The 15,850-nt window shown below is 40.3% G+C and overlaps 1 protein-coding gene across 10 annotated transcripts in view; it reads right to left on the bottom strand.

Moving 5' to 3' along the window:
- The window catches only part of MAP7D2 (MAP7 domain containing 2), a 47,981-nt gene that overhangs the window by 24,105 nt on the left and 8,026 nt on the right, over positions 1-15,850 (bottom strand). For all 10 annotated transcript variants that reach the window (XR_014547764.1, XM_083612284.1, XM_083612278.1 and 7 more), the window contains exons 2-3: positions 1,048-1,125; positions 29-192 (exon numbers count right to left, since the gene is read on the bottom strand). Coding sequence is in view for 9 of the 10 variants with exons in the window: in XM_083612284.1 (XP_083468410.1) it covers positions 29-192; positions 1,048-1,125 (242 nt within the window). In the remaining variant the exon portion in view is untranslated. The remainder of the gene's footprint in view (positions 1-28; positions 193-1,047; positions 1,126-15,850) is intronic.

The raw sequence follows: 15,850 nt of genomic DNA on the forward strand, positions 1-15,850 counted from the left end.
CAGGACAGGATGCTAAAGCACTGCGTACCTCTTCTTCTCTGAGCTTCTGTCTTCTCTTTTCTTCAACAGCCGCCCTTTTCTGCTCCTCCCTCTGCCTCTGCTCCTCCAGCTTCCTCCATCGTTCTTCTATTTGCTTTTCATACTGAAGCTTTGCTCTCCTTTCTTTTTCCAAGATTTGCTGTTCCCTGGCAGCTTCAATAAAGAGAGAAATTCTCCTATTCTGATGTAGAATACAAATCTATGAAGTGCCATACATATTGAAAGAGAATGACGCAGCAGACAAAAAAAAAAAGGAAGTCTTGGTCCACTAGTGTGGCTTAGGTTTTTTTAAAGTGCAAATGTACATTCTCTGTCTCTCACACACACTGAAGCAATCAAATGGTTCAACTTTTCTAAATCGTTAAGTGGAAAATTCAGTAACAATTGATAACCTTGGACATAAATGAAAGTAAAGCTTTCCTCAAACACGTAAGCAGCTAACTGGAGAAGTCCACCACCCTACATGGGCTGAAACATGTAGCACCAAGTCCAAAGAGGCAGAAATAATAAAACCAGATCTATACTTCCCCTTCTGCTCCTGCATTGCTGCTGCTTACTTCCCATGTGCTGGTACCCCAATTGCCACTACAGCCATTGGCATGAGCCCTCATGCTTCACAAATATTAGAGCTGATACCACCAACAGACTGGCAGGTGAGAGGCTGAGGTTGGGGGGGTGAATGTTGTATGGAAGAGTACCTAAGAACTTTTGTTCTTGCCAAGAACCTTCCCAAGCCAAACTATCCTAAATAGCCTGGCCTAGCAGGGCACATAGAGGAGGTCTATGCAGTTGATGCTTAGCAGTCCCTGTTTTATTTTTTCAAAAAATAAATGCCTCTGGTTCTAAACTGAGAAAACAGGCCAGAGCCATCATCAGTGCAGGAAAGACTAGTGAACATGCCCCCAACCTCTGGAAAATTAGGCTTAAAGCCTGCCACCTAGATCCTCAAGGATGCCTTCCCAGAGTGGGCTGTCCAGATACATTCAAGGAAGAAAAGTGTCAACTTACCAAGATACTTTTCCCTTTCTTCTCTTCTTTCCCTGGCTAGTCTTTGTCTTTCGTCAGTTTTCAGAAACCCATCTACAGCTAATAAACATTAAAAGAGGAAAAACCCATTTTAGCAAAATCACAGCAAGTACCTAAAAACTAGTTAAATACTTAAATTTTTTTATCTTGTTTTTATAAGGATTCCAACTGTCACATTTTTGCTAAAATTTAACAACACAAGAGTAGCCTAATCAGTATTTACAAGACAAACCACTCAGCAAAAAAAATCAAACACACTTAGTGTTACAATTTTTGTCTAGTTTCACTTATCTCCTGTAAGGTCTGTTTTAGAATAGCATCATATAAAGCAGGGGTCAGCAAACCTTTTCAGCAGGGGGCCGGTCCACTGTCTCTCAGACCTTGTGGGGGGCCAGACTATATTTTTTTGGGGGGATGAACGAATTCCTATGCCCCACAAATAACCCAGAGATGCATTTTAAATAAAAGCACACATTCTACTCATGTAAAAACACGCTGATTCCCAGACCGTCCGCGGGCAGGATTTAGAAGGTGATTGGGCCGGATCTGGCCCTCGGGTCTTAGTTTGCCCACCCATTATATAAAGCATGTTACAGTCATCCAACCTAGATATTACTTGTAAAAAGATGCAGAACACATTAAAAAAAACCCCAACTTTCAGTCGGAAGACTCTGAAAGCAACTATTAGTAAAGCTTCCAACCTCTTGCCTGAGAGCAATATGTTTGTGTGTGTAGCAATACCAAACAGGATGAGATCAACACTGGTTTGCTAATCCTTATAACAAAGTTCAAGTACATATTGCTTAGCAATGATACCTACACACCTGAAAATATCTTTCCAATTGTGGTTAGATCCTCCACACGTTTTCCTGACTGTAAAGTGCATTCGATTTTCTTCACAGCCTAGCAGTCTTCTTTGAAAAGACCAAGAGTCTTATGTGCAGACATTTCATTTAATGCATTTTGTTCAACACTTGTATCTTTGTGTCTGTTATCTGCACTGCTTTCTGATTTTAATGCTGACTTTACTACTTGTGGCCCTACACTTTTCCCCCCGATCAAAGAGCGTTTGAATTAAACAAGGATTGCCTCAATATACATTACTAAAAATATTTGTACATGTTCTTCCCATTCCTCTCATTCTTTAAAGACAAGGCATAAAAAATTTCTTAACTTACAGCATCCACTGAAAGGAAATACATCTCCCTCCCTTATGCACATTTTTTTCCAGCCACCTCATTTTTTAAAATCAACATGAATTGCATCTTGGCAATTAATTGTAATTTTTCTATAACTGAACATTACTTTACATGAGCAAACAGGAATGTGTTATTGCTTTACAAACAGCCCAAATCTACACTTGTCTGCTCAGATGTAAATCCCACTTAATTTAATGGGGGTTACTGTTACGTAACAGCATACAGGACTGCAGCCAAGTCACCAAGATAAGGGTTCAATTTCAGTGTGCCTAGTTTACTCAGCAGAATAAACACAGTCAACATGAATGACTTAAAAATTCTGGAGTCTAGTTACATGATACAATGGATCAAATAGGAAAAGATTAAAAGCTTGGGCATTTCTTCCTCCAAAATTCCAAAGCCCACTAAGATACTATTAACTTACTATGTGTTTTGTTTTTAATTGTTATGATGTAACTTTAATTTCTTGTAAGCAAACAGACAGAAAATTGTATCCATAATATCATTTATATAAACATACTGTTCATTGCAAATTGTTCTGCCATAATCCTTGGGTTATTGAATATTATAAACAATGAAGGAATTTTGGTGGAAACCCTACGTTTCTTGCATTTAGTAGTCTCAGGATGACCCCATGTGGCCATAGCAGAGATTTGCACCTCATCATTTCCTTTGGGGCTGGGACCAGAAATTCAACCAATGCAGTAACTTAGGAATCTGCTTTATTTTTATCCGACCCAAGCGAAGAGAAAATTAGGTGTATTTAAACCTAATATGCACAGACTAAGCCAACCCGCAGCGGGAGAACACGAAACCCCCTTTTCAGCCCTGAAGCAATATACTTCTCTGTCTTCAGTGAGCTCTGTGATGACCTCTTGACTTGCGACGGGTCGACGAAAAGTGAGGCCGGGAGGCTGGTGCCGCAGCAATTTAGGCTGCTGTACACGCCCCCTTGTAGCCACCTGGTTGGGTGCCTGGCCGTGGGCGTGGGCACTAGCCAGGTGAGTGGGAGACAGGGGGCAAACGCCCCCTGCTTGAGGCGGAGACGGCTCCCACCCACAACCACTCCCCTCTCTGGCAGGAGGAGAGTCTTTCGTGTCGCCGTTTGCAACCTTTTTTGGATTACAACCCTTTGGGGGGGGGGAAGGCCCCACTGGCAAAAGCGTGCCTTGGGTTACAACCTGTTTTGGTTTACAAACAGATCATGGTTGTAAACCAAGGTACCACTGTATTCAATGTTAACTCTGAAAGTGTATCCTCGATTCTGACCGAACTAAGCCACCTTGAGCACAATATACATTAGGCTTAGTTCGGTCAGAATTGAGTATACATTTCCAGAATTAACACTAAATACTGTATTTTTCTGTGTATAACACACTCCCGTGTATAAGATGACCCCTACTTTTAGGGACTCCAATTTAAGAAAATAGAGTGAGATGGCCCAGAGTTGTTCAGCTTTTGGGGAGGATTGCCCAGAGTTGTTGACCTTTTTTGGGAGGGGAATGCCGAATAACACTCACAAAACTCACTCAAACAGTCCAACTGCATACCTAGACGGGCAACGGCTATATATTTAAAGAACTTACTGCTGTTGGTCTTAATGTTTTTAGCAACGTGCTCTTCAATTTTTTTAGTAGCATTCCTTACTGTCTGCTTACATTTTGGAGGGGGCCAAACTTTGTGTTCCTAGAGATGTTGTGAGGATAAAATGCGGTGGAATGGGGAGTGGAAGAAACAGGCATGCTACCTTGGGCTCCTAGGAGAAAGATGAAGGATAAATGTAATGAGTGAAAATATAAACTGCAGATTAGCAGAATCTGAAAATGGTCTGCTTAATGAACGAACAAATGGTGAAATCAAGCAAGATGATATTCTGAAACTTCAATTCATTTCAGGAGACCCTGCTAGGAGGTTAGGCTTCATGTATCTAAGAATACATACGAAACCCACTGTCAGATTTTGGCTTATTCGATGTCATACTATATTAAGAACCAATTAAATCACTGTGGGTCACTAAGCTTTCAAATTTTAGAAGTTGTGTTAAATACAGAGCTATGACAGGCTGCTCTAGATTGTCAAGATATATATAAAACACTTTCAGCTGCTGAATAACTGCAACAAGACATAGGAGACTACTACAAGTGAAAAGACTGAGGAGAACCATTTTCTTTCAGTCACTAATTTACAAACTGCACAAGTCCAGAGTATATCAAATAAATGAATAGATGCATATTTTTTTGCTTGCTTAACCAACACTACTCTTTTAGTACACTAATTCCATACAGAAGGATCATCAAGTTTAAAATACTATGCAACATCCATACTATTTTATTCATCCGTACTGTGTGCCTGTTACCAGCTTGCTCAACTTTGCCTCGGTTTACACATGGGCTTGTTATGTCTAGGTTTGATAACTGTAATACACCTTACATGGGGCTGCCCTTGAAGACAGTTTGGATATTACAACTGGTGCTGAATGCAGCAGCCAGAACACTAGGTGTTTGGATCATGTAACACTTATTCTGTGCCATTTATGCTAGCTGCCTATTTGTTTCTGGGCTCAATTTAGAATGCTGCTTTTATCCTTTAACATTGTAAACCAATGCTGGGGGACCTTTGGTCCTTCAGAAGTTTCTGGACCACAGCTCCTATCATAACTAACCATTGGCTGTGTTGGCTGGGACTGATGAGAACTGAAGTCCCAGCAACATCTGAAGGGACAAAGGTCCCCCAGCTCTGTTCTGCAGGACCACTGGGAACATTTGGGATGACTAAGCATCAGCATTAGCTAACTAGAGATAATACATCTTCAAACTTAAGTTACTCTTGGAGAAATAAAGTGGAAGCTTTCATTCTCTTCCTCTCATAAGTATTTAGACTAGAGCAGCAGTATTACAGTTGTACCTCGGGTTACAAACGCTTCAGGTTACATACGCTTCAGGTTACATACGCTTCAGGTACAGACTCCGCTAACCCAGAAATAGTGCTTCAGGTTAAGAACTTTGCTTCAGAATGAGAACAGAAATTGTGCTCCGGTGGCGCAGCAGCAGCGGGAGGCTCCATTAGCTAAAGTGGTGCTTCAGGTTAAGAACAGTTTCAGGTTAAGTACAGACCTCTGGAACGAATTAAGTACTTAACCCGAGGTACCACTGTAAAAATCTAAAACTTTATGCTCCACCTTCCTCTAGGCCAGGCTTCCTCAGCCTCGGCCCTCCAGATGTTTTGAGACTACAATTCCCATCATCCCTGACCACTGGTCCTGCTAGCTAGGGGTCATGGGAGTTGTAGGCCAAAAACATCTGGAGGGCCAAGTTGAGAAAGCGTGCTCTAGGCTTGGGGGGGGGGGACACAAAGTTGTAGATTTAATATACAGTACAGTTGCTCCAAATAGTTAAGACCTGTTGGCCATGCCTTGCCCGATGTGTCTTAAGCACTTAGCTTATTACACTCCAATAGTTCCTCTTGCACCATATATCCCCCTTTTCTCCCTGCTCTTCCCCACAGGCTGCATTTAAGCTCACTGTCAATACTAGAAGGAGGAATTAAATGTCAGTGAACTAGAATAAGTGAGAAACTGGCATTTTCTTCCACCAGGTTACTCCTAACCCTGATAGGGTGACAACTAAGTTTTGGGGTGACGGGGAGAAACATATTCAATTATGGGGCAGGGTGAAGCATAATAAATATATGGAAACTTAGGTAGAAGTACTTTGAATACTAGTGAGAATGGTCACATGAGAAATCCAAATACTTGGAGGCAAAGCCTTAGGAAATAAGTGTCATACTATCGATACTGAAGGTTGGCTGAACAGAACTAATGAGGAAGTCTTATTACACTAAGTGAGCTAAGAAGGACACAGTATAACATAATCATTCTGACCTTGGTATCATTAGCACACTAACAGAAAATTTAGTATTGAACACCCTTCTGTAAAATTTGTGGAATAATTACAGTAAAGGTTTACATTAGGCAGAAATGAATGTAAATTTGTTATCCATCTCTCTCCTGCTTCTCCCTGGCAAATATTGTCAAGGAAGAGCCCACTATAAATGGCTTAAAGGTTACCACTATGGTCTATGTGTGTGTGTGCTACAGCCCAGCAGGAGTAAGACGCTATTAGTGGGAGGCAAGAAAGCTCCCTTTAGAAAAAGAAATTATTGTCCAACTGAGAACAAAAACAAGCAAAGACTTTAACAAAATAGATCCATGCAGACAATAAGGGGAGCTAAAAATGAATGCAGGCAAGCTGGTAGTATTCTATACAATAGGTCCTCATATCTTACCTTCTTCTCAAGGGTTACCATGCAGTAGAGTAGTGAAATTTAATGTGACAGTTATTTAATTTGTTATTGTACTTGTTATTGTACTTTGTTATTGTACCCCCCCAAAAAATGTACAAAACACACACACACACGCACATATACATATTAAAAAAGACAACACCAGCAAATAATAGCAAGCAAATAGTTTTGGAAACTGGGATAGGAAAGCTAGGAGCCCTGTGGCTCCTGGGACGTAGGTTGTGGGTGCCAAAACAAAATGCCTAGGCGCCATTATTATTATTGCTGCCATGCTAGCAGACCAGGCAGCCCAGCAGCAATAATATATACACATACACACATGCTGCCAGGCTTATCAGGTGGTTTGCAGGGTAGCGCTGCAGCAAAGGACAGCAGCGATTGATTGATTGATTGATTGATTGCTGCCAGGCAAATCTGGTGGTTTGCAGGGTAGTGTGGCAGCAACAGATGTGTGTCTTTTGCTGCTGCTGTGCCCAGCAGACAAGGCGACTGCAGCCAGGCAAATGGAGATGCCAAGGGTGGCATCCGGACATCTCCATCCAGTTGCAAAAGGCCAGCTGCCTGTTGCAAAATGTGACTGGTGCCTGGCTAATTTTGAATGCTGAGCAAATAAATACATAAACAGTGACTAAAAATACTTACATACATACATACATACATACAAACAAACAAACAAGCAAACAAACATACCTCCTGTCAGTTTAAGACTATAATTGTAAGTCACACTTACTAGGTCCACTGAACACACTGGGGTTTTTCTAAGAAAACATAGAATCATAGAATTGTATTCACAGGACTATGTGACGATTACTTACGTTTGGGGTTTCTACAATACTGAATTTCTGAAACTCCTTTGGTATATATTGTGCCAAGCTACTTATCCAACTACCACAAATATGCCAAAGCGCCATATTCAGAGGTCTGCACATCTTGACTGCCTGAAGTCATCATCTTTGATGTTGCACAGCTTTGAAAGTGCTTCAGGTGTTTTCAAGATCCAGTAAAACTGCGGGGGGGGGGGGACCTCTGGCTTCCTCCTCAGCTCTCAGCTCAGAAGCAGTGGAGGGTGTTAGGACTGACTGTGCTGGATTTTTGAGAGCCTCATATTTCTACAGAATGGGGGTTTTCATCAAATTAGATTTTAAAAATGCTCTTGCCCATATTTGTAGATTCTGGTCCATTTGGGTACTATTATATCAAATGCAATGGTATTATTTTTGGCCACATGCGATAGCAGCAAAATAAAATTACACTGTGGGCAACTCACACTATGTTAACCCTGTTGATGAACATAATAACAGGCACAATGATTGTCATGGTAGAGATGGCAATTTGAGTGTACTTATTTTTCTGGAAATTCAAGATAAGTAATATGTGTTCACAGAAACTAAAAAAAAAACCTAAAGCAGTTATTAAATTTAACTGCAAGAGCTTTCAAATGCAGAGTTCGCAATGCTCTGTTCCATCTGTTGTGGCAAGCTACTCAGTTTAAAAATAAATAAATCCCCCTGTATATATATATTTTGTTTAAGCAAATTATGTGTTACTAGTTTTCCAACTTTCTCATTCTTGAATTTCCATAATATATGAACACAAAAAGCCAATACAATAGTCTTGCTACATCAGAGGATCATATAGCTTTAAGAATTAAAATATCCAATTGAAAAATCAATAAATGTACATTTTGACCAAGTCATGTATATTTTCTTGAAACTGTTAATGGAATGGAACATTCCATTTGTATTATTTAAATCTTCATTTTTATACACTGCAAAATAGTTACTAGTCCAAGATCTGCACCCAAAGAGTTATACGATGTCAGACCTCTTATAACTCCTAATGAAACTGTGGTAAGAATCAAAAGCAATTTGCTGCAGGCTGGATCACACTAGCGAGAGTACACTAGAGCTAAGCAAAGCAACTATAGAATGAGGGCTGTATAAGAACTGAGTGCTAGAAATAGAAGATAACTTCATCATTCATTTCTATCATAGGAAAAGTTGTTTTTCACAGCACAGGTGGTACCTACAACTGTTTTCTGTGGACCAGTGATGCTAACTTTAACATCTGAATTTCCTCTTTTATCATTCCCATCTGTTAACTATAGGAAAATCAGAGTTGTTAATGCAATATATATTCTTTCATACATACTATTCTTTTTCTAAACTTGTATCTCACTCATGTGCCTAAAATCATCCAAAAGCAGCCTATAACAGGCTGGTCTGATATGGCCAAATCACCACTACCTCAACAAATCACCACTACCTCAACAAGGTTTTCAGTGAAAATTTCTCTACAAGGAAGTCATTCCATCTCAAAATTGCAATGAAGTAAGAAAAAACACAGTTTTCCCTACACCAATTAAAATAAGGGGTAAGGGGTTCCGGCTGTATGCTGAGACCATTCCAATTCCTGGATTCAGCAAGTGTTAAAATCTAAACAAAGATAGAAAATTCCTGGAATAACCAGGCTAGCTTCCTGGTGAAGAAATGGCCTAAGTATGAGTCGCTAAGGAGTTGTCATGGCTGCTTGTTGCCAGCCACGTATACTGCAGCATGGTAACAGTCTTACATGGCCATTTGATGGACCCTTTGTCCTCACCACATAACTATTTCCACAAAATTTCTAGCTATTGGACCACTCTTCTGCCTTATTTACAAGGCAAAACCAGGAAGCTTCCATTTATTAAAGCCCACATCCTTAATGGGTGGTGAAAACAGATTTACAAAACTTGATATTTGAGTAATTAAATTATCTGTTTTGGATGATTAGCTAAACACATCTCTTTGAATTCTGCTGATTATATTAATCTGCACAGGTTTAGGTATATTTTTATTGCTGTTCTATATTATCTTTTAACACAAATGTTCCCAAAGCAGTTTATATACAATTCGGGAGTACATTACGTATACAAAGTTATAAAATATTTTGAACAACACACACAGAAAAGCACACATTTCCAGTTGAATCCCAGATGTCTGGAAAAACGTGTTTTTGCTTTTCTCTAAAACAAGACGAAGGAAGAACACAGATATGCTGAAGGACTGTAATCCATAGTTGCCGAGCCACCACCGAAAAGGCTTTGATCCTTGTAGCACAGGGATAGAGAACCTATGGCCTAGCAGATGTCATTGGACTGCAGGTTCTCCAGCCTTGTTCTAGCATGTCGTCTCAGCTCCCAGAAAGAGCCGAGAATTGTCAGTAGATCTTAGAATGGGTGTGTGAGGAAGAGACAAGAGGCATTCTTCAACACAATCATGATGCAGGCCATTTGAACTTTAAAGGCTATAAATAGCACTTTCAGAAAAACTTACAAGATGAGCAATGGAGATGTTTCGGGATTCTGCAACATGTTCAAGTCTGATCATAAAAAGCAGAAGATTTCTGTACCAGCTGAAGCTTCCAAGCCATTCTCAAAAGGACGACCCACATAAGAGTACATTGCAGTAGCCCAATTTAGAGGTCACCAGGTCATGAATGCCACCAGCAAGGTTCTTGACAATTTTCATAAGTCATGATATATAACTTCCATGATGAAGACACTAGAAAAGTGTTGCCTTGTGAGAAATTTTCCAAAAGGTAGGATGCAAAAGTATTTATTTAATAAATTGCACATTCAGCAGAATGCAGAATCAATATCAATACTTGTTGACATTACAATTATTGGTGATTAAAATGAGAGAGGGTTCCCCTCCAATATCCATTATATCCATATTACAGTGGTACCTCAGGTTAAGTACTTAATTCGTTCCGGAGGTCCGTACTTAACCTGAAACTATTCTTAACCTGAAGCACCACTTTAGTTAACGGGGCCTCCTGCTGCTGCCGCCGCACTGCCAGAGCACGATTTCTGTTCTCATCCTGAAGCAAAGTTCTTAACCTGAAGCACTATTTCTGGGTTAGCGGAGTCTGTAACCTGAAGCATATGTAACCTGAAGCATATGTAACCTGAGGTACCACTGTACTCTGAACAGGAGTGGCTAAACGGCTTAAACCCAGTAAAATACTTGATTCATGGTTCTGTACTTCAGACTAGGAAAACCAGATGCATCCTACAATGAAGATCTCTTCACAGATAGAGGTGTTTTTTTCCTTACAAAAAGCAAACAAAGCTCTAATTAAAACCATGGCTGTTTAGTTACCCTCAATAATGCTGTGCTACAGAACAAACCACTGTATTGCTTTCAAAAACACACTTTCAAGCTCATAATCTGCTGGAACAGCATTTACTCAGCAATGCTGAATTGACATCTCTTACAGGGTGCAAGATAAGGACTAACCTTGAGAAGACTTCAGAGACTAATGGAAAGCCAAATGTACTTAACTGATGTTCTTAAATAAATATAAATAAATGAAACATATCACAACATAGGCAGTGTATTTTAGAATCTTGTTTTGAAATTTAAGACCTCTATTTCAATCACCATGAAAAAGTGTCTCTGAAGTAAGTGTTACCCAAACACCCTCCTTGGCAATTTAATATACAGTGGTACCTTGGGTTACATACGCTTCAGGTTACATATGCTTCAGGTTACAGACTCCGCTAACCCAGAAATAGTACCTCGGGTTAAGAACTTTGCTTCAGGATAAGAACAGAAATCGTGCTCCGGCGGCACGGCAGCAGCGGGAGGCCCTATTAGCTAAAGTGGTGCTTCAGGTTAAGAACAGTTTCCGGTTAAGTACAGACCTCCAAAACGAATTAAGTACTTAACCCGAGGTACCACTGTACCATCAATGACAAAAAACAACAACCAAGCTGATACAAACAGTTAAGGGCATATTCAACATAGGGTTTTATTTACTTTTTTACTGTATCCTCTACTAAAATAATTATTCATCTTGGCATGTATACTGATGCACTACTAATATGTAAAGATAAGCAGCTGAGTTTGGACTAGAACAATGTGTCAGGTTCTTACTCAATATCATTTTCCTCTTTTATATAACCAAGTACTAACCAACACCCACATTTATTAGTTCAGGCGTCATCATACATTACTAAATAAAGCAATACTCTTTCTCCCTCACTTCTTGCTATATAATTAGTGAGAAACAAGTCACCCATTTCTTTGATGTTGTTGCTTTGTTATTTTAAACATGTGAACTGAACCCAACTGAAAGTTTATGAAGCGCTAACTCTGTTACAACAATCTGTAAGAAATTATGACTATTAAATACAAATTCACAAAAAAAAAATCAAAGTGTATGAACAGGTAGCAGTTAAAATACAACCTTGCTTGAAGACTTTTGATTAAAATTTGTTTTATTAATTGGCTGATTAATTATTTTCTTAGCTGGATTTCCCAAAATGTTTGTTAGCCATCATAAAACATGTGCAAGGTGAGCTTCAGAGGTGCTCTGAGGGTGGCATTCTCATTCTTCCATATCTACAGCAGGGCAGTCCACCCTCTCAGACCAAGTGGTCCGCAAGAGTACTTTGACATAGAAACAGCTGATGAATTAAATTTCCATATCGCAAATTAAAGTGTCCGCAATATAGTTAGTATTATTTAATACAGTGGTACCTCGGGTTACATACGCTTCAGGTTACAGACTCCGCTAACCCAGAAATATTACCTCAGGTTAAGAACTTTGCTTCAGGATAAGAACAGAAATCGTGCTCTGGCCGCACAGCGGCAGCGGGAGGCCCCATTAGCTAAAGTGGTGCTTCAGGTTAAGAACAGTTTCAGGTTAAGATCGGACCTCCAGAACAAATTAAGTACGTAACCAGAGGTACCACTGTATATTCAATTAGTATGTTTAATTGAATATTTATAATAAAATGAATATATTTACTATATTCACTTAGTAAAGAAAATTGAATACACAAACAGATGTATGTGCTTTTGTTAACAATGCTCTCCAAACAGGTGCTGCTCAGCTTCTCTGCCAGGTTAGCGGGACAGTGAGTGAGCAATGGGCTGCTGCGGCAAAGGGTGCAATGGAGGTGGCTCCAGAGAAGCCATACTGCCAATGTCACCAGTGGGTGACCAAAGCAGCATGGCGCAGACTCCATCTCTCGGAGCCAGCTGTGCAGGTACCCTGCAAGGACACTACAGAACAGCATGGCCTGCAGCCCGCCCCTTGTCCACTAAGGGTCACCCAAAAAGGTCTTACAGGCCACATGCGGCCAGCTTGTAGGACCACTCTGATCTAGAGCCATTTATTCTGCAAGCCATTCTGTCTTTCACCTGTCTTCCTCCAAGGTATTCAGTACATTAAAGAATGACCACTTTGGATTTATTTGAGGTTGTTGTACCTTGCAGGACCCAACCACTGTTAAATGGAACAATCTATATGGCTTGGCAAACCATAGTTAATGGTTTGCTATGAATGTGCTGAGCTCATCTGCTCCGCTACTTCCCACAAACACCCAGGAAAAACAAACCACTATATCTGGCTTAGTAGTGTGTCTGAATGAGGGATCATGTCTCGCTCCAGACAAACTACAATTGGGGAGCCAAGAACAAAACCTTGACTTCCTATGGTTTACTTGGCGTGAAACAGCCATGATCCCCAGCTCTGACACAATGCTAAGTCAGGGATGGTGGTTTGTTTCTCTGGTGCATTAATGTGGATGAGCAAGGAAGGTGAGATCAGCATGTTTACAGCAAACCATTAAATATGATTTATTATGGTACACTATGCAGATAAGACCAATGTGGCTTGGGAATGCTTCTTTAAATCATATATTCTTCCACCAAAACCCTAATTCACAGAGGCAAGAACTGCAAACTTGTGAGGTCTTCCTTTGGGGCAGCCCTTGCTACTGGAGCAGGGTGAATATAGTGATTCAATTTCTAGTGGCAAGCCAGCAGTCCTTAGGCATTTTAAGCTAGTTGTTTTATTATGAAATGCAGGTAGAGCGGTATACTCAATGCTCCACGTGCCAGCCTCCTTCTCTGCCTCAAGTCTCAAACAGAGATTAGAACCACTCATTAAACTATCAACAGCATAACTGCAAAAGATTTCAAACCAAGACAAAAAACAGAATAAAAAACAAAACAACCTGGATAATCCAACATGTAAAAACACTGACAAATATTTCTGATGTGTTACAGGGCATATAACGTCACCTTTGAAGTATGCAATCACATAAGGTATACGTAAGGTATAACGTTATATAAAACTCTTGCTTCTATTTGACAAATCGTTCAAACTCACTGAATCAGATAGCAATCCATATATGTTGGACAACTTCCCCCTTTTAAAATCTGTTGAAAGCACTTTTAGCAGGCAGCACCTTATTTCAGAATCAAGAACTTATTTTCTTGCTGATGTAATTTTGTTTTGTTTTGCATCTTTGTTACACTCAGATCACTATGGTTTTTATAATATACTTATCATGAGAAAAGGACAGGTACACTACAGGGAACTCCCCATTTGAGCATGATTGGCATGTGTCCAACCACGGATATGTGAGTCATTTTCAGCACCCCAAAGGGGCGGGGGTGGGGTGGAGTCAGAACCGGATAGGTTTATGCACATCCCACTGATGCGCACAGTGCCTCAGAACGCAACCCCCGCGTAAATGGGGATTGCCTGTGTACTAAATTAAAAACATCCAAGAGTTACCATTTACTTGTATTGCGGTGGCTGTGGTAGGATTAGCAGTCTTGCCCTATAGAACTTTAAAAAAAAAAACTTGAAACAAAAAGTTGACTTTTTATAGAGGTCAATTCCCCTTGGGTATTTCTGTCGAAGAACTAAGCTTCCATCAGAGTTATTCAAATTCAGTGTCTGCATAGTAGGTACTTTGCTACAGGCACTCCTTCCACATCAAGCTTCAATTAAGCCTTCATTAAAAGCAATGATTTCACCTCATGTAACTCCCTACTTTCCCTTTGATGAGAAGCCTTGTGGCAGAATGACTGCACGAGCCTGAACCTTCCTTCACAGTTTGTCAGTTAAATTTCTGGCAGTTTTACACACTTGCTTTTATAACAACTGAACAAATTCATCCTGTGAAAAGGAGTAGCCTTGACCATCACATGCTGTGGTAGATGTTCTACTGCGGCACACACAAAAACTCTTGTGGCACCTTAAATACTAGTAAATTTATTGTGGCTTAAGTTTTCATGAGCCAGAACCCGCTTCACCAGCTGAAAACTGGTCAGCTTAGTGTCATATACCCCTTGAGTAAAAAGAGAATACAGTGGTACCTCTAGTTACGAACTTAATTCGTTCCGGAGGTCCATTCTTAACCTGAAACTGTTCTTAACTAGAGGCGTGCTTTCGCGAATGGGGCCTCTTGCTGCTGCTGCTGCACCGCCAGCATACAATTTCTATTCTCATCCTGAGGCAAAGTTCTCAACTCAAGGTACCTCTTCCAGGTTAGCGGAGTTTGTAACCTGAAGCGTTTGTAATCTGAGGCATTTGTCGCTCGAGGTACCACTGTAAAACTTGTTTAAACAAAGCAAGGTTTAAAATTTCAAGTGACGGAAGAGAGGAGGTGTAAATATGCATATGTAAGTAGTTAAATTTTATTGTATATTTATTATATTATTATTTTCTAACATTATCAGCTGCTTTGGGCATGCATTGCCATGGATGAATTTCAATGCTATTTTACATGGTGTTAATTTATTGCATGCACTGTACAGTGGTGCCTCAGGATGTGAACGGGATCCGTTCCGGAGCCCTGTTCGCATCCTGAAGCAAACGCAACCCGCAACTGCGCGTGCGTGGATCGTGATTCGCCGCTTCCGCACATGCCATCATTTTGACCATCTGCGCATGCACGAGCGGCGAAACCCGGAAGTAACGCATTCTGTTACTTCCGGGTCACCGCGGAGTGCAACCCGAAAGCGTTCAACCTGAAGCAACTTCAACCCGAGGTATGACTGTACTTTTATTGCACATTTCTTCTGTATTAATGTTGGGATAAAAAGCAGATTATTAATAAATGATACCATGGAAAATGAGGATAACACATTTCACTGTACCTCGCCAAGAATGTGCGCTCGTTTGTTGTATTTTCAGATAAGAGAAACTAGATAATCCGTTCTTATCCATGGATCTTTCTATGTCCAGAATCACAAGCTATGTAAACAACTGAATATTTTAATACTAAGGAGCAATGGGAATGAGAGAGACATGATCTACCAACATTAACATGCATGTCTTCTGCCAAGAGCACCAACAGAATGTTTTCAAGCCTATGCTACTTCAGGAAAAATTGGGATGTCACATGCACGCTACCAGTTCAAACAGCAATTAAATTATCAAGTATTAAGTTTCAGCCAGTCCCAAATGGCAAACATTGAGAGTGGCTTTAGAAACAG

Source organism: Podarcis filfolensis, assembly GCF_964270895.1.
Source record: "Podarcis filfolensis genome assembly, chromosome: 4".
In the NCBI taxonomy this organism is placed as follows: Eukaryota; Metazoa; Chordata; class Lepidosauria; order Squamata; family Lacertidae; genus Podarcis; species Podarcis filfolensis.